General features: G+C 37.9%; 1 protein-coding gene across 1 annotated transcript; it reads right to left on the reverse strand.

Moving 5' to 3' along the window:
- Positions 1-7,898, reverse strand: LOC123654967 (dynactin subunit 6). Its single transcript, XM_045590823.1, has 4 exons — positions 7,718-7,898; positions 7,302-7,472; positions 6,779-6,951; positions 1-492 (listed from the first exon to the last, which is right to left on the reverse strand). Exons 1-4 carry the CDS (start codon positions 7,726-7,728, stop codon positions 278-280), a joined length of 570 nt encoding a protein of 189 aa, XP_045446779.1. The 5' UTR covers positions 7,729-7,898; the 3' UTR covers positions 1-277.
- Positions 7,899-16,113: the final 8,215 nt, after the last annotated feature.

Here is a 16,113-nt window from a genome sequence, read left to right on the forward strand (position 1 = left end):
TTTTATTTTTATGACATTAATATATTATATACTTATATATAACAGTATTTGCAGTGTAACAGAAAAATGTTAAGCTAGCTATATGTTAAGATATTAGGATAAATTTAGAATATTTTTTAGAATAACTAATTCAAAGATGTTAAAAGTAACATTTCTTATTATAAAATCATACAAAATGTACATTAAACTTAAAGTACATACAATCACTTAAAATAATATAAACATGGTAAACTGAATTGTACAAAAATATTAAATAAATAGAGGAAGGATAAAAATACTATTTTGACATTTCCTGAGATTGTCTTGAGGGCAGACGTTTATGAACATTTGGTTTCCTTAGTCTGTGATAATTAGGCATTACTTTACTTAGGAAGTCTAGTTGTAGAAGTTGTGAAGGTTGTTTTTCTAAAGCTTCTCTGTTATGATGTTCTGAACCCCATATCACTGTGTTGTCTGCTAAGGTTTGCGGTACTGTTAATTGACAGGCTGCCCCTGTAAACATAATTAATATAAAAATATATTTGTCAACATTTCAAACATATTACAAGCATAGAATTACTGTCACAACTTTATTGATTTATATCATTCAATTTTTAAATTTTCTTTTATTTAATACTTTTTTGCATATTTAAAATTCCAGTAAAGAAAATAACACTATTCTAACTCATTTTTTTTATTATCTTATTAAATTTAATTTATTAAAGTTTTGTCTGAGACTTTGTTTGACGTTGTAATACAACTCACAGAGCTATTTAAAATATTGTATACATCAAAAGATATAGCATATAAGAGTTTGAAATTATTGATAAATGAATATTTTTCAACGACTTTTTTAATTTTTAATTAAATAGTTTAAGGTGAGCAATTTAAAAGGACAACGTAGTTGAATTGAGCCATTGCAAATCTATCGATTAGTATTTTTTTATTACAAGTATAGTTCGCGTCATGTAAAAAGAACGCTGGCCTTGAAGCTGCGCAGAAGCGATTTATCGGTATATTTGGTGGTAAGGGGTAGGGGGACGGGAGTGTTTATCACGTGTCGCATGCTTGCCGGTGTGCTATTAGTTGACAGCGGTTGACAGTTCGACGTCGACTCAAATTATTATCGCGCACAAAAGTTTTAAATTACGAAATAGTTTTACATAGAGAAGTGAGAAAAATTATTTATAATATATAATTCGCGTCATGTAAAAAGAACGCTGGTCGTCAAAATGCGCAAAAGGCGATTTACAGTGCTGCCAACTCTTGAAAAAACTTTTTAGTACTGTCCATTTTTTGAAACAATCTTATTTGTTAAACAAACCACTGTCAATCGTAATTCACGTTTTTTCCGCATTTATCACATACTTTCACAACACATTAGCATATGGACACTTGTAAAGCTCCATTTACTATTTATATAACTAAAAAAAAAATATCAATTTATCATTTTAAATACATAAAAACTATTAAGATACGAATATCGAGAGTACAGATAATTAATATTTTTGAATACGACATTTCAATAACTAAAAAATTTGTTAATGCTTTTGTTTGAAAAAAAAAAATTTAATTTTGTAAAGTGATAATTATTATACTTATTTAGTCCGAAGTATTCGCACCGGTATTTTTATTATTTTTATCTACACTAATGTTGTAACATTCTACTTATGTTTCCAATACTTGACTTATAATTACTACTGTTATAGCGCAGACAACAAAACACTCAATTTAAGCAATTTCACATGATGGTATAATATCCACATCGATATCGTAAAATCTCATTATAACATCGCGCGCATGCGCGCAGCTGCGCTCTCATTGGTTAGATTTTAATGGCGGCAAAATCACTGTGACAATACACATACGCGTGAATTTAATTTAATATTTTATTTGTATTCCGCGTTTCTTATGTCAAAATAGATTAATTATAAATAGCAAGTCGTCATAGCAACCATACAAACAAATGCTTTTTTTAATTAAACTATAAAACACGGCTTTGATCACTTTTAGACTATTATTAAAAATCTAGTTTTAATTAATAAAGAAAACTTTAATATGTCAATTTTCTGGTCGTGTTGGGGTTTATAATTTAATTAAAAAAAAGCGTTTATTTCTATAGTTGCGTTTCCGACTTGGTATTTATATTTAATCTATTTTAACATAAGAAACGCGGAATACAAATAAAATATTAAATTAAATTACACACACACTAATTACATAGCACAAACCCGGAATACAAATAAAATATCTTTTTTAATTAAAGTATAAACTACGGATTTAATCAATTTTAGAATATTATTAAAAATATATTTTCAATTAATAAAGAATACTTAAATATATGAATTGTCTGAACACGTCAAAGCACGTACCGGAGCACGGCTTCATAGAAAATGGGCATTGTCCTTTGAACAATTATTATAAATAAACTATTGTCAGCTTTTACTCTTGTTGTTTGATTAATTGCATTAGTGAAGATAAAGTAGTGTATGCAACTGCATATAACACAGGTATTAAAACACTCTTTACTATTATGAAACTCGCTGCGTTCGTTTCATAAACTCACACTCGTGTTTTAATACCCTTCATTATATGACAGTTGCATAAACTACTATTAATGTATCTACCAATAACCATTATAGGAAGCCGCGAGTGAAAGCCTAATTAAAAAATAAAACAGTAGTAGTTTTGTGCGCGAGTATACGCATGCGCAAACGCACCCCCTCCCTTTCCTTCAGCGTTCTTTTTACATGACGCGAACTATACCTATCATTATTTTGCAGGCTGGGGTGGGGTAGGTGTGAGTTGACGCGATTCACAAGATGGCTGTTACGATTATTTATTTTAGCCGATTACTACGTGTCAATCCCTATCATTAAACGTTTCGTTTCATGCCTGTAATTTTAGGTTATTATTTTTTCTGTACCTTTTTTATTTTGTTTAAAATGTAAAAACGCATATTTAAATACAATTTCAATCTAATCAAGCATTATTGTTTGCTTTGGAAACTAATTAGTGATTTTTAAAAATGTATATTTATCCGATTTGTTGACAATAGTGAGAGTGTATTGGAACATATCAAATGTCACCGTACCCATCCTATGTGAAATAGATTATAGAGGAACTACTGTGAACTATATAGAAGTATAGTCTCGAAAACCGGGTACATGCGCGAACTTTCCAGAATGGTCTGGGCCTCGTCTCGGCCGATATAAATAGCCGCAGGGAGGCGAGCGAGTTCAGTTGAGTTTGAGCGATCTTCGAGGCGACTTCAAAGTGAAAACTAGTGATCAAGAGTGATACCAGCAAAACCTTCGACATTGGCTACGACTTAGAACATCGTTAGTGCTTAGTGGTTGGACCTAGTGCTAGTAAATAAAGTCTCCAAAAGAGTCAGCAGGTCTTTCTCTCCAAATCCTTCGAACCCTAACACGTAACAATATGTTAACGAACAATATTATAGACTCACTGCATGTCCCTTATCAATCCCACCGGAGAATAGAGTAAACTGGTGGGGGTCTGAACTGAAAAGACTCAGGAAAAAGGTAAGGCGACTCCTAATCAGAGCAATAATACATGCGCCAATCTGGACTAGGACAAGTACAAGAAGGCCAAGTCCAGATACAAGAAACGATTAAGGTATAGAAGCACCGACTCGTGGCGCAAATTCTGCAGCAACGTGGAAACCTGCGAACAGGCCAATAGGGTAAGAAAGGTTCTAGTAAACCAATCTAGCCAGATGAGGGGCTCCCTGAGAAAGCCAGACAACGCCTTCACGAGCACGCCGGAAGAAGCAGAGTGCATCCTGGTTCAAACACATTTCCCAGGCTGCCATATCATGCGTTCGGTTGATTGGCTCGAAGAGGACGAAGCCCCAACAGAGGACCAATGGGAGTATGCACTCAAGGTAGTAAGTCCATCAAAAGTTAGATGGGCTATCAACAGCTTTGACTCCTTCAAATCCCCAGGGTTGGACGGGGTCTTCCCAGCACTTTTAAAGTGGGGAAGCAACCGACTGACCCAAAGGCTTACCACTGTTTTGGTAGCCTCCTTAGCTCACAGGTACGTGCCAAAGCAGTGGAGGGCGGTAAAGGTAATCTTTATCCCCAAACCTGGAAAAAGTGACTACTCCGAACCCAAATCTCACAGACCTATCAGTCTCACATCGTTCCTGCTGAAGACCCTTGAAAGGCTGTGCGAACGGGATCTGGGAGAAAACGCCCTAGCTACAGTACGCTTACACTCACATCAACACGCGTACAGCCAAGGTAAATCAACAGAGTCAGCTCTACATGCAGTGGTCAGTAAAATAGAAGAGGCCATTGAAAACAAGGCAATGTGTCTTAGCACCTTCATCGACATAGAAGGAGCGTTCGACAAGACCAACTTCACTAGCATCTCGTCGGCTCTAAGTAAGTACGGAGTGCACCCGGTAATGGTAACATGCTCAGTAAAAGAGACATCAAACTTACATCATCTGAGACACAACATGCAGTGGTGGCTAGAGGATGTCCACAAGGAGGGGTGCTTTCCCCACTATTGTGGAACATAGTTATAAATGACCTCATAACCAGACTGAACCAGTACAACTACTTCACGATCAACGCTGATGATATTGCCATTTTTATTAGCGGCAGAGTTAGCAGTACCGTGTGCAATATCACACAACCGGCGCTACGGATTGTGGAGAGATGGTACATAGACAACGAACTTACCGTCAATCCCAGGAAGACGGAACAGGTAATGTTCACGAATAAACGATTACTGGGGAACTACAACCCCCCTAGACTGTTCGGTACGGAGCTACAGTTCAGCTCGGAGGTAAAGTATCTGGGAATCATTCTGGATAGCAAACTGAACTTGAGCAGCCATCTCAACAGGAAGACCGACAAGGCCATAATAGCCTTCTGGCAGTGCCGCAGAATGGTAGGTAAAATATGGGGTCTTCAAAGGCTGGCTTGCATGGCGACTACGGGCTACATGAGGACCACTCCGACTGCGGCCCTGGAAGCCCTACTGAACTTGCCGCCGCGGCATCTGTTTATTCAACAAGAGGCGGGAGCGGCCGCAGTAAGACTCATGAAGCTAAACCTATGGAGGAACGTAAAGGTAACACACACAGGAATACTTGGCGAATTGGCGAACAGGGAACCGCTCATTGAAGCAGTTACCGACAGGATACCCAAACAGTACGTATTCGATAAAAAATACAGAATACAATTACACGAAGACCCAGGGGAAGGCCTCAACCCCAAAGAGTTAAGAATCTTCACAGACGGGTCAAAAACATCAACAGGTACAGGTTACTCAGAAGATCTGAATATCCACATCTCATCGCCATTGGGAATCCACAATACCATCTTCCAGGCGGAATGCATGGGAATCATAATGGCAACAACAGCAATCAATTCTAGAGAGACTTTTCGATAGCAGATCGGTCCTGCAAGCCCTACAAAGCGACACTATGACATCAGGTAATATATGAATGCCATCGAGCTCTGGCGAAGGTAAGTGAAACAAACACCATTACCCTTCAATGGATAAAGGGCCACAGTAGATCGCGAGGCAACTCGGCTCGACTGGCGAGGAATGTATCGGAGATGAGGGTCCATGGACCTGAATCCATTCTGCCTCTGCCTTTCGGATGGCTGCGCTGCCAGCTGCGACACAACACCAAGATAATGCACCAAGAATATTGGACAAACCTAACTACCTGCTGGCAGACCAAGGAAGCTCTTCCAACGATCAACCCAGGATTGTCCCACAAACTTCGCGGTTATGGGAGACCCAGCTCCGGCTACTGGTCGGAGCTCTTACCGGACATGCCTTGCTTAACAAGCACTTACACAGTTTAGGTGTTACAGACAGCCCCCTATGCAGAGCGTGCATGGAGTCAGAAGAAACGGCCTCACATATCCTGCTGGAATGCGGTAGTGTGGCGAACTACAGAGCACTACACCTCGGGACACCGAGTTTGCTCCAGGAAGTCATCGGCAACGCGAAGGGTCTGCTAGGCTTCTTCAAGGAGCTAGGCTGGCTCGAATAGTGCCCCCAGCCAATCACGCAAAAAAGGCGCACTAAGACGTCAAGTTGTGGAAAAAAGCCGTGCAAAACAACAACAACAACAACATACAATACAAATTCCCATATTAGATATTTAAATACGATATCAATACTTGTTAATAATGAAACTCCCATTTATACGACATTAGCTGTTCCCCGTAGTTTCACCTGCATAAATTAGTGGAAAGACATATTAAAATAATATATAGCCTATAGCCTTCCTCGGTAAATGGACTATCTAACACAAAGAATTATTCAATTCCAACTACTAGATCTTGAGATTAGCGAGTTTAAACAAAATCTTCAGCTTTACAATATTAATAGTTTAGATTGATATCTGTGCTGTATGTATATCTTCCTTACTATATTGACGTAGTACACAATATGTGCCATCATAAGTACATTAAGCTGTAATGGTAATTGACTTTATAAGCTGATTTTAAGTTAATGCTGCTGCTTTGTGTTTGGAATTTAAAAATGCTGTTCACTGAGAAAATTGTATAATATAATATCTAACTTAGTATAGAAATTCTAGTTAGTTTTTTAAATATATATTTGAAAATAAAACTATTCAACAACTCAAATCTTATTTATCAATATGACAACAAATGCCACTTAACAGTTCACACATATCTCATTATATAACTATTGTTTGACCAAAGGCAATCTCAATGTATTAGTGGGAAAATGTTAAAATCAAAAACATATATTAAAAGAATAAATTATAAATATTTACCAATAACACATCCACTTCCAATTTTAACATTAACACCAACAAATGATCTGCATTCAAAGACATTACTCTCTCCGATGTGACCAAACGGTGACTCTAGTTTACATCCTACTTCAAATACATTATGAGCCCCAATGAACAATGGTTTTGGTGGGTTCTCTTGTTTGTCACTTTTCCTGAATAAGATAAGGCCTATGTCTTAAAATCAAATAATTTATTATATTTAAATCAAATAAATTATTATTATTAGGGGAAATACTGGTAATTATGTACAATCGAGGAGTGTAATTTAACCCTAACCCATCTAACTTAAGAAGTACAACGTTTAACGACAGTTACGTTTAGCAAAAAAAAAAAAAAAAAATCTCTAACCTATCTAACTTAAAAAGTAAAACGTTTAACGACAGTTTCATTATACAAAAAAAAAAAAAATAACCCTAACCTATCCATACACTCCTCGATTGTACATAATATCCGAAATACTTCAATAATTATTGCAATTTCATTTAAACATATATTCTCTTACTTATGAATTATTGTAGAGTATTCTTCTAAGATGCAATATTCAGCAATTATAATGGGGCCACCTTCAGCTATGATAGTAACTCTTGGGTGAATGACTGTACCACCGCCGATAGTTATATCTCCTTCCAATGTGCAGTCTTCGCACACAGTCGCTCCAGGTAGTATTTTAATACTGCAAGAGAGCAGAAATTTCTTTCATACAAAGAAGTACCCTAGTTAGAAATTGTTTAATTAAAGTAATCTTTCTTTGTACAAATGTTTTGTTACTTTATTTGGTTATATTGCTATGTGTGTTATGTTTTACAATAACCAAATAACATCTCTAATTGTATTCAAAACATTTTAATTTCAATATTATAATATTAATACAAATGTACACAATTAATAATTAAAAAACAAAACTGTCTTTAAAATTACTTTTGAGACATCTTGAAAAGTTGAAAGTATTTTACTAAAATATTTAATCAATATGAAATTAATCATGAACAGCAAATGAACAGTTTTATCACAGAGTTTTTATTATCATTCACAGCAATGACATTTTTAATAAACTTCTGCCAAATCAAAGTCAGAGTATAAAATATCAAAGTGCCAAATGCCAATTTGCAATTTGTCAATTGTCATATAGTCCGTTCATTATAAGTTAAGTCATGGTTAAGTCTTAATAGCGGTGGGCGTTATTTAACGTAATCGGTTTCAGTAACTAGTTACGAAGCTAATAACCATATACGTAGTTTCGCCGATACGAATGTAACGATTATTTTACGTACGCAGTTTTTTTGCGTACGCAGTTTTATCAAAAACTTGACACAACGACCGGCGCATAAGCGTTTTGCCTAATAACGTAACAGGTTACTAATATTAATCATTACAATACGCAGATACGCTTACGCGTAGGATAAAAAGAGATGGCTATAAGTACTATAGATGCATCTTTGTTTTCGAATATGCTCATGGGATTTTGTACGCAATTGACTATGAGCTTAAGTTTATTTTAATACGCACAGTTTTTTTAAAGAAATTTTAATTTCGGTCGTGTTTCTTTTTAAATATTTTCGAATTTACTATTTAGCATTAAGACAGTTGACGAGTGATTAATTATTAACGATTAATGTTATTGTCTCGTGTTGAAGTATATACTAAAATAGTATGGGTTGTTTGTTGTATTTTTAATTATATGTATGTATGTATGTATTTCGAAAAATAATTAAAAACTGTACATAAAATCAAATGAACTTCTAAATACGCCTGCATCGATTATTATGTCAATACAAAAATCAAAAAGTAATTTAAATAATATGTTTTGCAGCCAGTCGTAAGCCTGGATAAAATATGAAGGGAAGTTAATTTAATTATACTATCCATCAATATTAACGTACGTAACGGCATTCGTATATGTTACAAGTTATAACATATAACTACTTCATAACCACAATACAAACAAAAGTAATATAACGTCGCCGTCCCGTACTGACACTGTATACAAAAATAACTAGTTACGAAAAATAAGTAGTTTCGAAACTAGTTACGCGTTTCCACGAAACTACGTATAACCGATTACACATAAAAGACGTTACGACCCACGACTAAGTCTTAACTTGACGCGTAAGCCGATTGGCAGAACTGAAATTTGCAGTGTTGCATGTTTTTATACGAATGAATTAAACAAAATATGGTAAAAAAAATAATCACTTTAATAGGTATGATCAATAAGATGTAAAGGAATCATTACGCTTCAGCCTGTAACATCCCACTACTGGGCATAGGCCTCTTTCCCCATGTAGGAGAAGGATCAGAGCTTAATCCACCACGCTGCTCCAATGCGGGTTGGCGGATATATTCCCTACTATGAGTAACGATCGCTATCAGGTGTACATGATAACAACCGGGACCGACGGCTTAACGTGCTCTCCGAGGCACGGTGGGGAGACCCACAAGGACTGCACAAACACCCAGACCATGGCAAACACCTGTATGGCCAATACAAATGTTTGTCATGTGCGGGGATCGAACCCGCAACCGCCTGCGCAACAGGTACAATCCATGGCTGTAACCGTTGCGCCAACGCGGCGTCATCAAGGAATCATTACATCCATCATTTTTTGGGGGTTGCAGTTACTCGCGTCCGTAGGATGTACCAAGTCAGGTCTTAACCCTCTTTACCCTACACGTGACCCCTGGGTGGTGCAAAACGAGTAACATAGGTGGCAGGTTTCGGCCGTGGCTAGTGTGACCACCCATCGAGCAAAGACGCGCCGCTAAATGACTCGTCTTGCGACACGACTTGTCGTGCCGTGAGGCGCCTCGTGTTCCGGAACGATGCTCGTAACAGCCAATCATAGGGGGATGGGTATGTACAGTTGCGCTGCGCCTAGTGACAGGATCATGATCTGCGTAGTCGTTGCGCCGGACGTCTCGACCTGGAGGGTAGCGGGATCCGAAGCACGGTGCACCGCTGGCCGACCACAGGCAGTAGGGGGCCCAACTAGTAGGTTCGCCACCTATGAAAAGCTGCCCCGCCACCTTGCGAAAAATCCAGGGATGGCTTCCATCGTGCCGGTTGGCGACCGGTGAGAGGACCCGATGGCGATTTCCTGGGGGGTTCGGGCGTCCCCGCAGTCTCCAGTCGAGTCCTCTTTAGTGTGGCTTCTGTACGGATCGTGGAATCTATAGACGTAGCGCCTCGTACAACTACCATTTCCCCTCCTATTCACCCCTTGACCACAATGAAGTACAAGAATAAAAGTAAAGTTAAACAGCGGCTGCACCTCCTCTCTCTCAAAGTGCACCTCACCAACATACGAGGATTGCACTCAAATCTCGTTGCAGTCCACCATCACCTGGAGACTGAGAAGCCGCACTTACTTTTTCTTACGGAGACGCAAATCGGTAGTCCAGCAGACGTAGCGTACCTGCAGTACCCTGGGTATTCACTTGAGTATAACTTTAAATCTCGCGCTGGCGTCTGTATGTATGCTCGTAATGATGTCTGCTGCCAGCGTCTGCGTAATTTGGAAATACCTAACCTTTCCATCATGTGGTGTTTATTGGACACGGGTGTGGAGCAGATTGTGTATGCCTGTACCTATCGGTCGCACAGCGGTGATCGGGAGACAACTCGAATGTTCGACTATCTTAGTGAGACGGCTGATGTGGTCCAACGTCGGTATCCAGCTGCCCAAATGGTATTTCTGGGGGATTTTAACGCTCACCACCAGGACTGGCTATTCCCATACCAAAATACCGACCATGCCGGGAGAGAGGCGCTCAAATTTGCCCTGTCGCTAGATCTCACCCAGCTCCATCCAGGTCCAAGAAGCAACACGAGTACCCGACGTCGACGACCACACACCTAATTTTTTGGACCTTCTGATGACAACTGACCCAGACCGGTCCTCGGTATCAATTGCGGCTCCCCTAGGCACATCTGATCACTGTGTGGTAAAGTCAATATCTAAATTTCACCCCCTGGATGCCAGTCCTACCGGAACCAGACGCGTGTGGCGATATAAGTCGGCAGATTGGGATGAGATGCGACACTTTTTCGCATCGTACCCCTGGCGGAGTACTTGTTTTTAACCGACTTCCAAAAAAGGAGGAGGTTCTCAATTCGACTGTATTTTTTTTTTTTTTTTTATGTATGTTACATCAGAACTTTTGACTGGGTAGACCGATTTCGACAAATTTTGTTTCAATCGAAAGGTGGTGTGTGCCAATTGGTCCTATTTAAATTTATTTGAGATCGAACAACTACTTTTCGAGTTATATCTAATAATGCGTTTTTACTTGACGCTTTTTTCGTCGACCTACGTTGTATTATACCGCATAACTTTCTACTGGATGTACCGATTTTGATAATTTTTCTTTTTTTGGAAAGGGGATATCCCTAGTTTGGTACCATGATAAGGAAACCAGGATCTGATGATGGGATCCCAGAGAAATCGAGGGAAACTCTCGAAAATCCGCAATAACTTTTTACTGGGTGTACCGATTTTGATAATTTTTAATTTAATCGAAAGCTGATGTTTATCATGTGGTCACATATAAATTTTATCGAGATCTGATAACTACTTTTTGAGTAATCTTTGATAACGCGTAGTTGCTTGACTATTTTTTCGTCGATCTACGTTGTATTACTTGTTGATGTAATTGAAGTCGGTTTTTTTTCGTTTGCGAGCAAACACAATTATTCTTCGTGTGATCCGTCGGGTTGCGAACAAGCAATATCGGGAGTGATACGTCAGGCGATGGAGTACTTCATTCCATTTGCTGACGTATTGCTTGATGTCAGGGTCCCTAAGTGGTACAATGTAGAATGTGCTGAAGCTGCAGCCCGTAAGGACTCAGCGTTTGCAGCATGGGCTGAAGCCCGTACCCTTAAATCTCTGGACATAACTTCAAAAAAAAAGCTTTCAACTCAGCTGCTAAGTCCTACAAAAAGGTTCTCAAAAGGGCTTGTTACGACCGCATTAATCGCATTGGAGCCAAATTAGCTTCCTATTCGTGTGGAAGTAAAGCTTTTTGGTCGCTGTCTAAGTCGGTGGAAATGAATTTTTGCCGTCCCTCACTGCCTCCTCTGCTGAAGCCAAATGGGTCGCTGGCCATTACTGCGACAGATAAGGCTAACCTTTTAGCAAACCTGTTTGCCGAAAATTCGCACCTTGATGCTGGTAGTGCCTCACCTCCTCGACATCCACCTTCCAACTTCGCTATGTCCGATATTTGCATTCACCAAACGGTGGTTTTGCGAGCGCTCCGCAATTTGGATACGAATAAGGCTAGTGGCCCTGACGGGATACCAGCTAGAGTTCTCAAAACATGTGCTCCTGAGTTGTCTCCGGTTCTAACGCGCTTGTACCGCCTCTCTAAAATCAGCTCAGGTTCCTAAAGCTTGGAAGATTGCCAATGTACAACCTGTACCTAAAAAGGGTAGTCGTGCCGACCCGGCTAACTATAGACCAATCGCTATCACCTCCATATTATGTAAAAGTTTGGAGCGCATACTGAACGATAAGCTCCTTGCATACCTCGAATTGAATGACCTCCTGTCGGACCAGCAATACGGTTTCCGCCGTAACAGGTCCACGGGGGATCTTTTAGTGTATGCCTCGCACATCTGGGGCGAAGCCTTGGATAAGCACGGAGAGGCGCTAGCCGTCTCACTTGATATCTCGAAGGCATTTGACCGGGTCTGGCATGAGAGCCTACAGATACATGTCCAGTCCCCGAGCTAGCGGGGCTGAAACTCTTGAGCATAGAGAGGCTCTGGTTGAACGCATGAATTTGGCTTTAAAAGAGGTATCCGATTGGGGTGACGCCAACCTAGTCAAATTTAATGCTCTCAAAACGCAAGCGTGTCTTTTCACCGCTAAACGGAGTCCATTTCCTTTAGCTCCGACTTTCCGGGGTGTATCTGTACCGATCACCGATAATATTGATCTTTTAGGCATAAATATTTCGTCTAATATGAACTTCAGACAATGCATAGAATCCAAGGCAAAAATCGCCGGTAAGAAACTTGGTATCCTCAATAAAGTCAGGCAGTACTTCACACCGGAACAGCTTCTCACTCTGTACCAAGCTCAAGTTCGATCGAGTATGGAGTACTGCAGTCACTTATGGGATGGCTCTGCCAAGTACCAGCTTGCTGCTTTGGAGTCTGTGGATCGACGCGCCAGAAGACTCATCGGTGACGAACCACTGGTTAACTCTAGACTACAAAGTCTTGAACTTTGGCGCAAGGTTGCCTGTCTGTCTGTATTTTACAGAATATACTTCGGAGAGTGTGCCCAAGAGCTGCACAATTTTGTTCCACCATCACCATTCTACCACCGAACCGCTAGGCATCGCTTGAGTGTGCACCGCTACGTGGTTGAATTTCCACGATCTCGCACTAAGCGTTTTGCTTCCTCTTTCTTAATACGCACCGCAAAAATCTGGAATGCCCTTCCGGCTTCCGTTTTTCCAAATAATTACAACTTGGGTATTTTCAAATCAAGAGTGAATAGGCATCTTCTAGGCAAGCGCGCACTATCTTAGGCTGCATCTTCACTTACCATCAGGTGAGATCGCGGTCAAGCGCTAGTCTATATATTTAAAAAAAAAAAACATCCATGTGAAAAAGGCAATGCTATTTCATAATAGTATATTTCATTACAAGTGTGGAAAGCCTGTCATTGCAAAGAGTTCCGACAAATGTCTACCCGAGCCGAGGTGCAGCCGAAGGCGAGGGTTGACAGTCTGAACAAGTTGCAATGACGGTTCCGCACGTGTACTGAACGACTATTTTTAATATAGTTGCGAAAAAATGAAGCGGTTTAATAAAATAATAAAAAGAAAATTTCTGAAAAATGGCGCCAACCGTAGAATAAAAGCAGTTTTTTTTCTTCATCCATTCTGGTAGGCAAAGGTAACTATGCCCATACAGCCAAGTCTTCAGTAGAAGTTTTTTATTGGTATGAAATGAAAATGAAATTTAATGAGATGAAATGAAATGAAACCTAACCAAACTCATTCAATCAAATCATTAAATCTGATATTGAAACAAATTAGTAGCTTCTTTTTACAAATATACGTATTTGCATGAATCATAAAAACTTCTATGAATTTTTTTAGTAAAAACTTCATGGTTGGTTTTTCTTTTTAATAGACATTATTTTGACAGTTGGGAAAGAGAACGCACGAGTTCGGGAAAGGTAAAAAAAAAGCATGACTATGTAATAGCCCACATCCCGAACGCTATACGTCCCTGTAATACGCCACTTTTTGAGCAACTGTATTAAAAATTAATAATCTATGCCTCATACTACTCTGTGGTCAAATCCTAATTGCTTAGGGATGCGCAAATGAAAAAAAAATCGATATATATTGTATCGATATTTTTAAAAAATATCGATAATTTAATATAATGATATTATTACTACAAATTGCAATTACTATATATATATATATATATATATATATATATATATATATATACTATTAATTTTATTATTACAATGAAGACTTAAGTATTATGATAACAATGAACAATATATATATATATATATATATAATATTGTATACATGAATTACATATTATTACTAGCTGCTGTGCCCGTGAGTTCGTCCGCATGGAATTTAACAAAAAAGTTATTGCTTAGTTCGCAGTTATAAAAAAAAAAATCTAACATAAAAGTAGCCAAAGCTACACCTTATTACACTAGCTATCTGCTAGTGAAAGTCCCGTCAAAATCGGTCCAGCCGTTTCAGAGATTAGTCTGAACAAACAGACAGACAGACAGACAAAAATTGTGAAAAATGTTATTTTGGTATATGTACCATGTACCATGTACCATATGCATTTAGTAAAAAGCGGTTATTTTAATATTACAAACAGACACTCCAATTTTATTTATTTGTATAGATAATTATCATATTTTAAGTAAAAAACTAAAACAATATTCTCTGTCATTGTATCCATTCGTTCTATATATTATTGGAGTTATCAGAGAAGTGGACATAAGGTGCCAATCAAAATACCAATTGTAAATTCTAGTAGTCAGTATGTCACACCTATTATTCTTTACATGTGATAAATCACATCATCAAAGCTATTTTAAAAGGTTTGAGTTTTCATGTCCTTACTATCACTAACTCTACACAAAGTTTCTTAGTGTTGACGGTGCACTTTATTGATGCAATAAAAGAAAAGAGTTCACCTGCAATTGAAAGCATAAATCTATGTGCGCAGAAATTGTCTCAAGTATGTTTGATAAACTTCTCAATTTGAAAGATTAAAAACAGCCTCAATTATTTTTATAGGTAATTACATTTAATGTGATTAATTTAATTTGTATCTTTTTTTTGGGCCACGATGCGCCTGCGAGCTGCGTCACTTTTGCGTCGGGTGCGTGCCAGCTCTAACAGAATCTTAAAAATGATAGCGGACAGACTGGACTGTCCCTACATGTTGCGCTGCTGTGGACTGCTGCTCTCAGCAGCTTAGTCTCCTACTAACAGTCATTATTTGTAAGCTTCTAACTTATTGTATTTTTTAATTGATTGATTTGTGATTTTCATTTAGTTTCAATATTGATTGGATTTTGATTTCAATTTTAATTGTATTTTTAAGTGAATTTTAGTAATAGTTTTAGTATTGATTTTATTTTAATTGTAATATTGATTGAATTTTGGGACTGATTTTAATTTTGATTTTGACATTTATTGTGATTTTGATTAAATTTTGATATTGATACCAAAACTCGCAAACCCTCACGCGCTCTGTTTTATATTCATTTACAGATAAGACGGAAGGACCATATGTTGCAATAAAAGTAGAATACATAATTCATTTAAAATATAATATAGTTTAAAAAAAATATCGACTTCGATATTCAAAAATAAATATCGATTATCGATATTTTGAAATTAAAAATATCGCCGATATTTATCGATATTTTTTCAAAATTATATCGATATTTAGTGCTCTTTCCTATAATTGCTTATTGTTATTCATAGAGTAGAATAAATACTATAATCTATTTCACATAGGATGGGTACGGTGACATTTGATATGTTCCAATACACGCTCACTATTTTCAACAAATCGGATAAATATACATTTTTAAAAATCACCAATTAGTTTCCAAAGCAAAAAAATAATGCTTGATTAGATTGAAATTGTATTTACATTTTAAACAAAATAAAAAAGGTACAGAAAAAATGATAACTTAAAATTACAGGCATGAAACGAAACGTTTAATGATAGGGATTGACACGTAGTAATCGGCTAAAATAAATAATCGTAACGGCCAAAGCCAAAACAAAGCCAG

The sequence above is a fragment of the Melitaea cinxia genome, chromosome 7 (genome assembly GCF_905220565.1).
Source record: "Melitaea cinxia chromosome 7, ilMelCinx1.1, whole genome shotgun sequence".
Classification (NCBI taxonomy): Eukaryota; Metazoa; Arthropoda; class Insecta; order Lepidoptera; family Nymphalidae; genus Melitaea; species Melitaea cinxia.

Excerpts from the sequence above, each read along its gene's own strand:
- LOC123654967 (XM_045590823.1), bottom strand. Across the intron at positions 6,952-7,301 it reads TACTCTACAATAATTCATAA|GAAAAGTGACAAACAAGAGA; the intron begins GTAAGAGAATAT and ends TATCTTATTCAG. Across the intron at positions 493-6,778 it reads TGGAAGTGGATGTGTTATTG|GGGCAGCCTGTCAATTAACA; the intron begins GTAAATATTTAT and ends TTATGTTTACAG.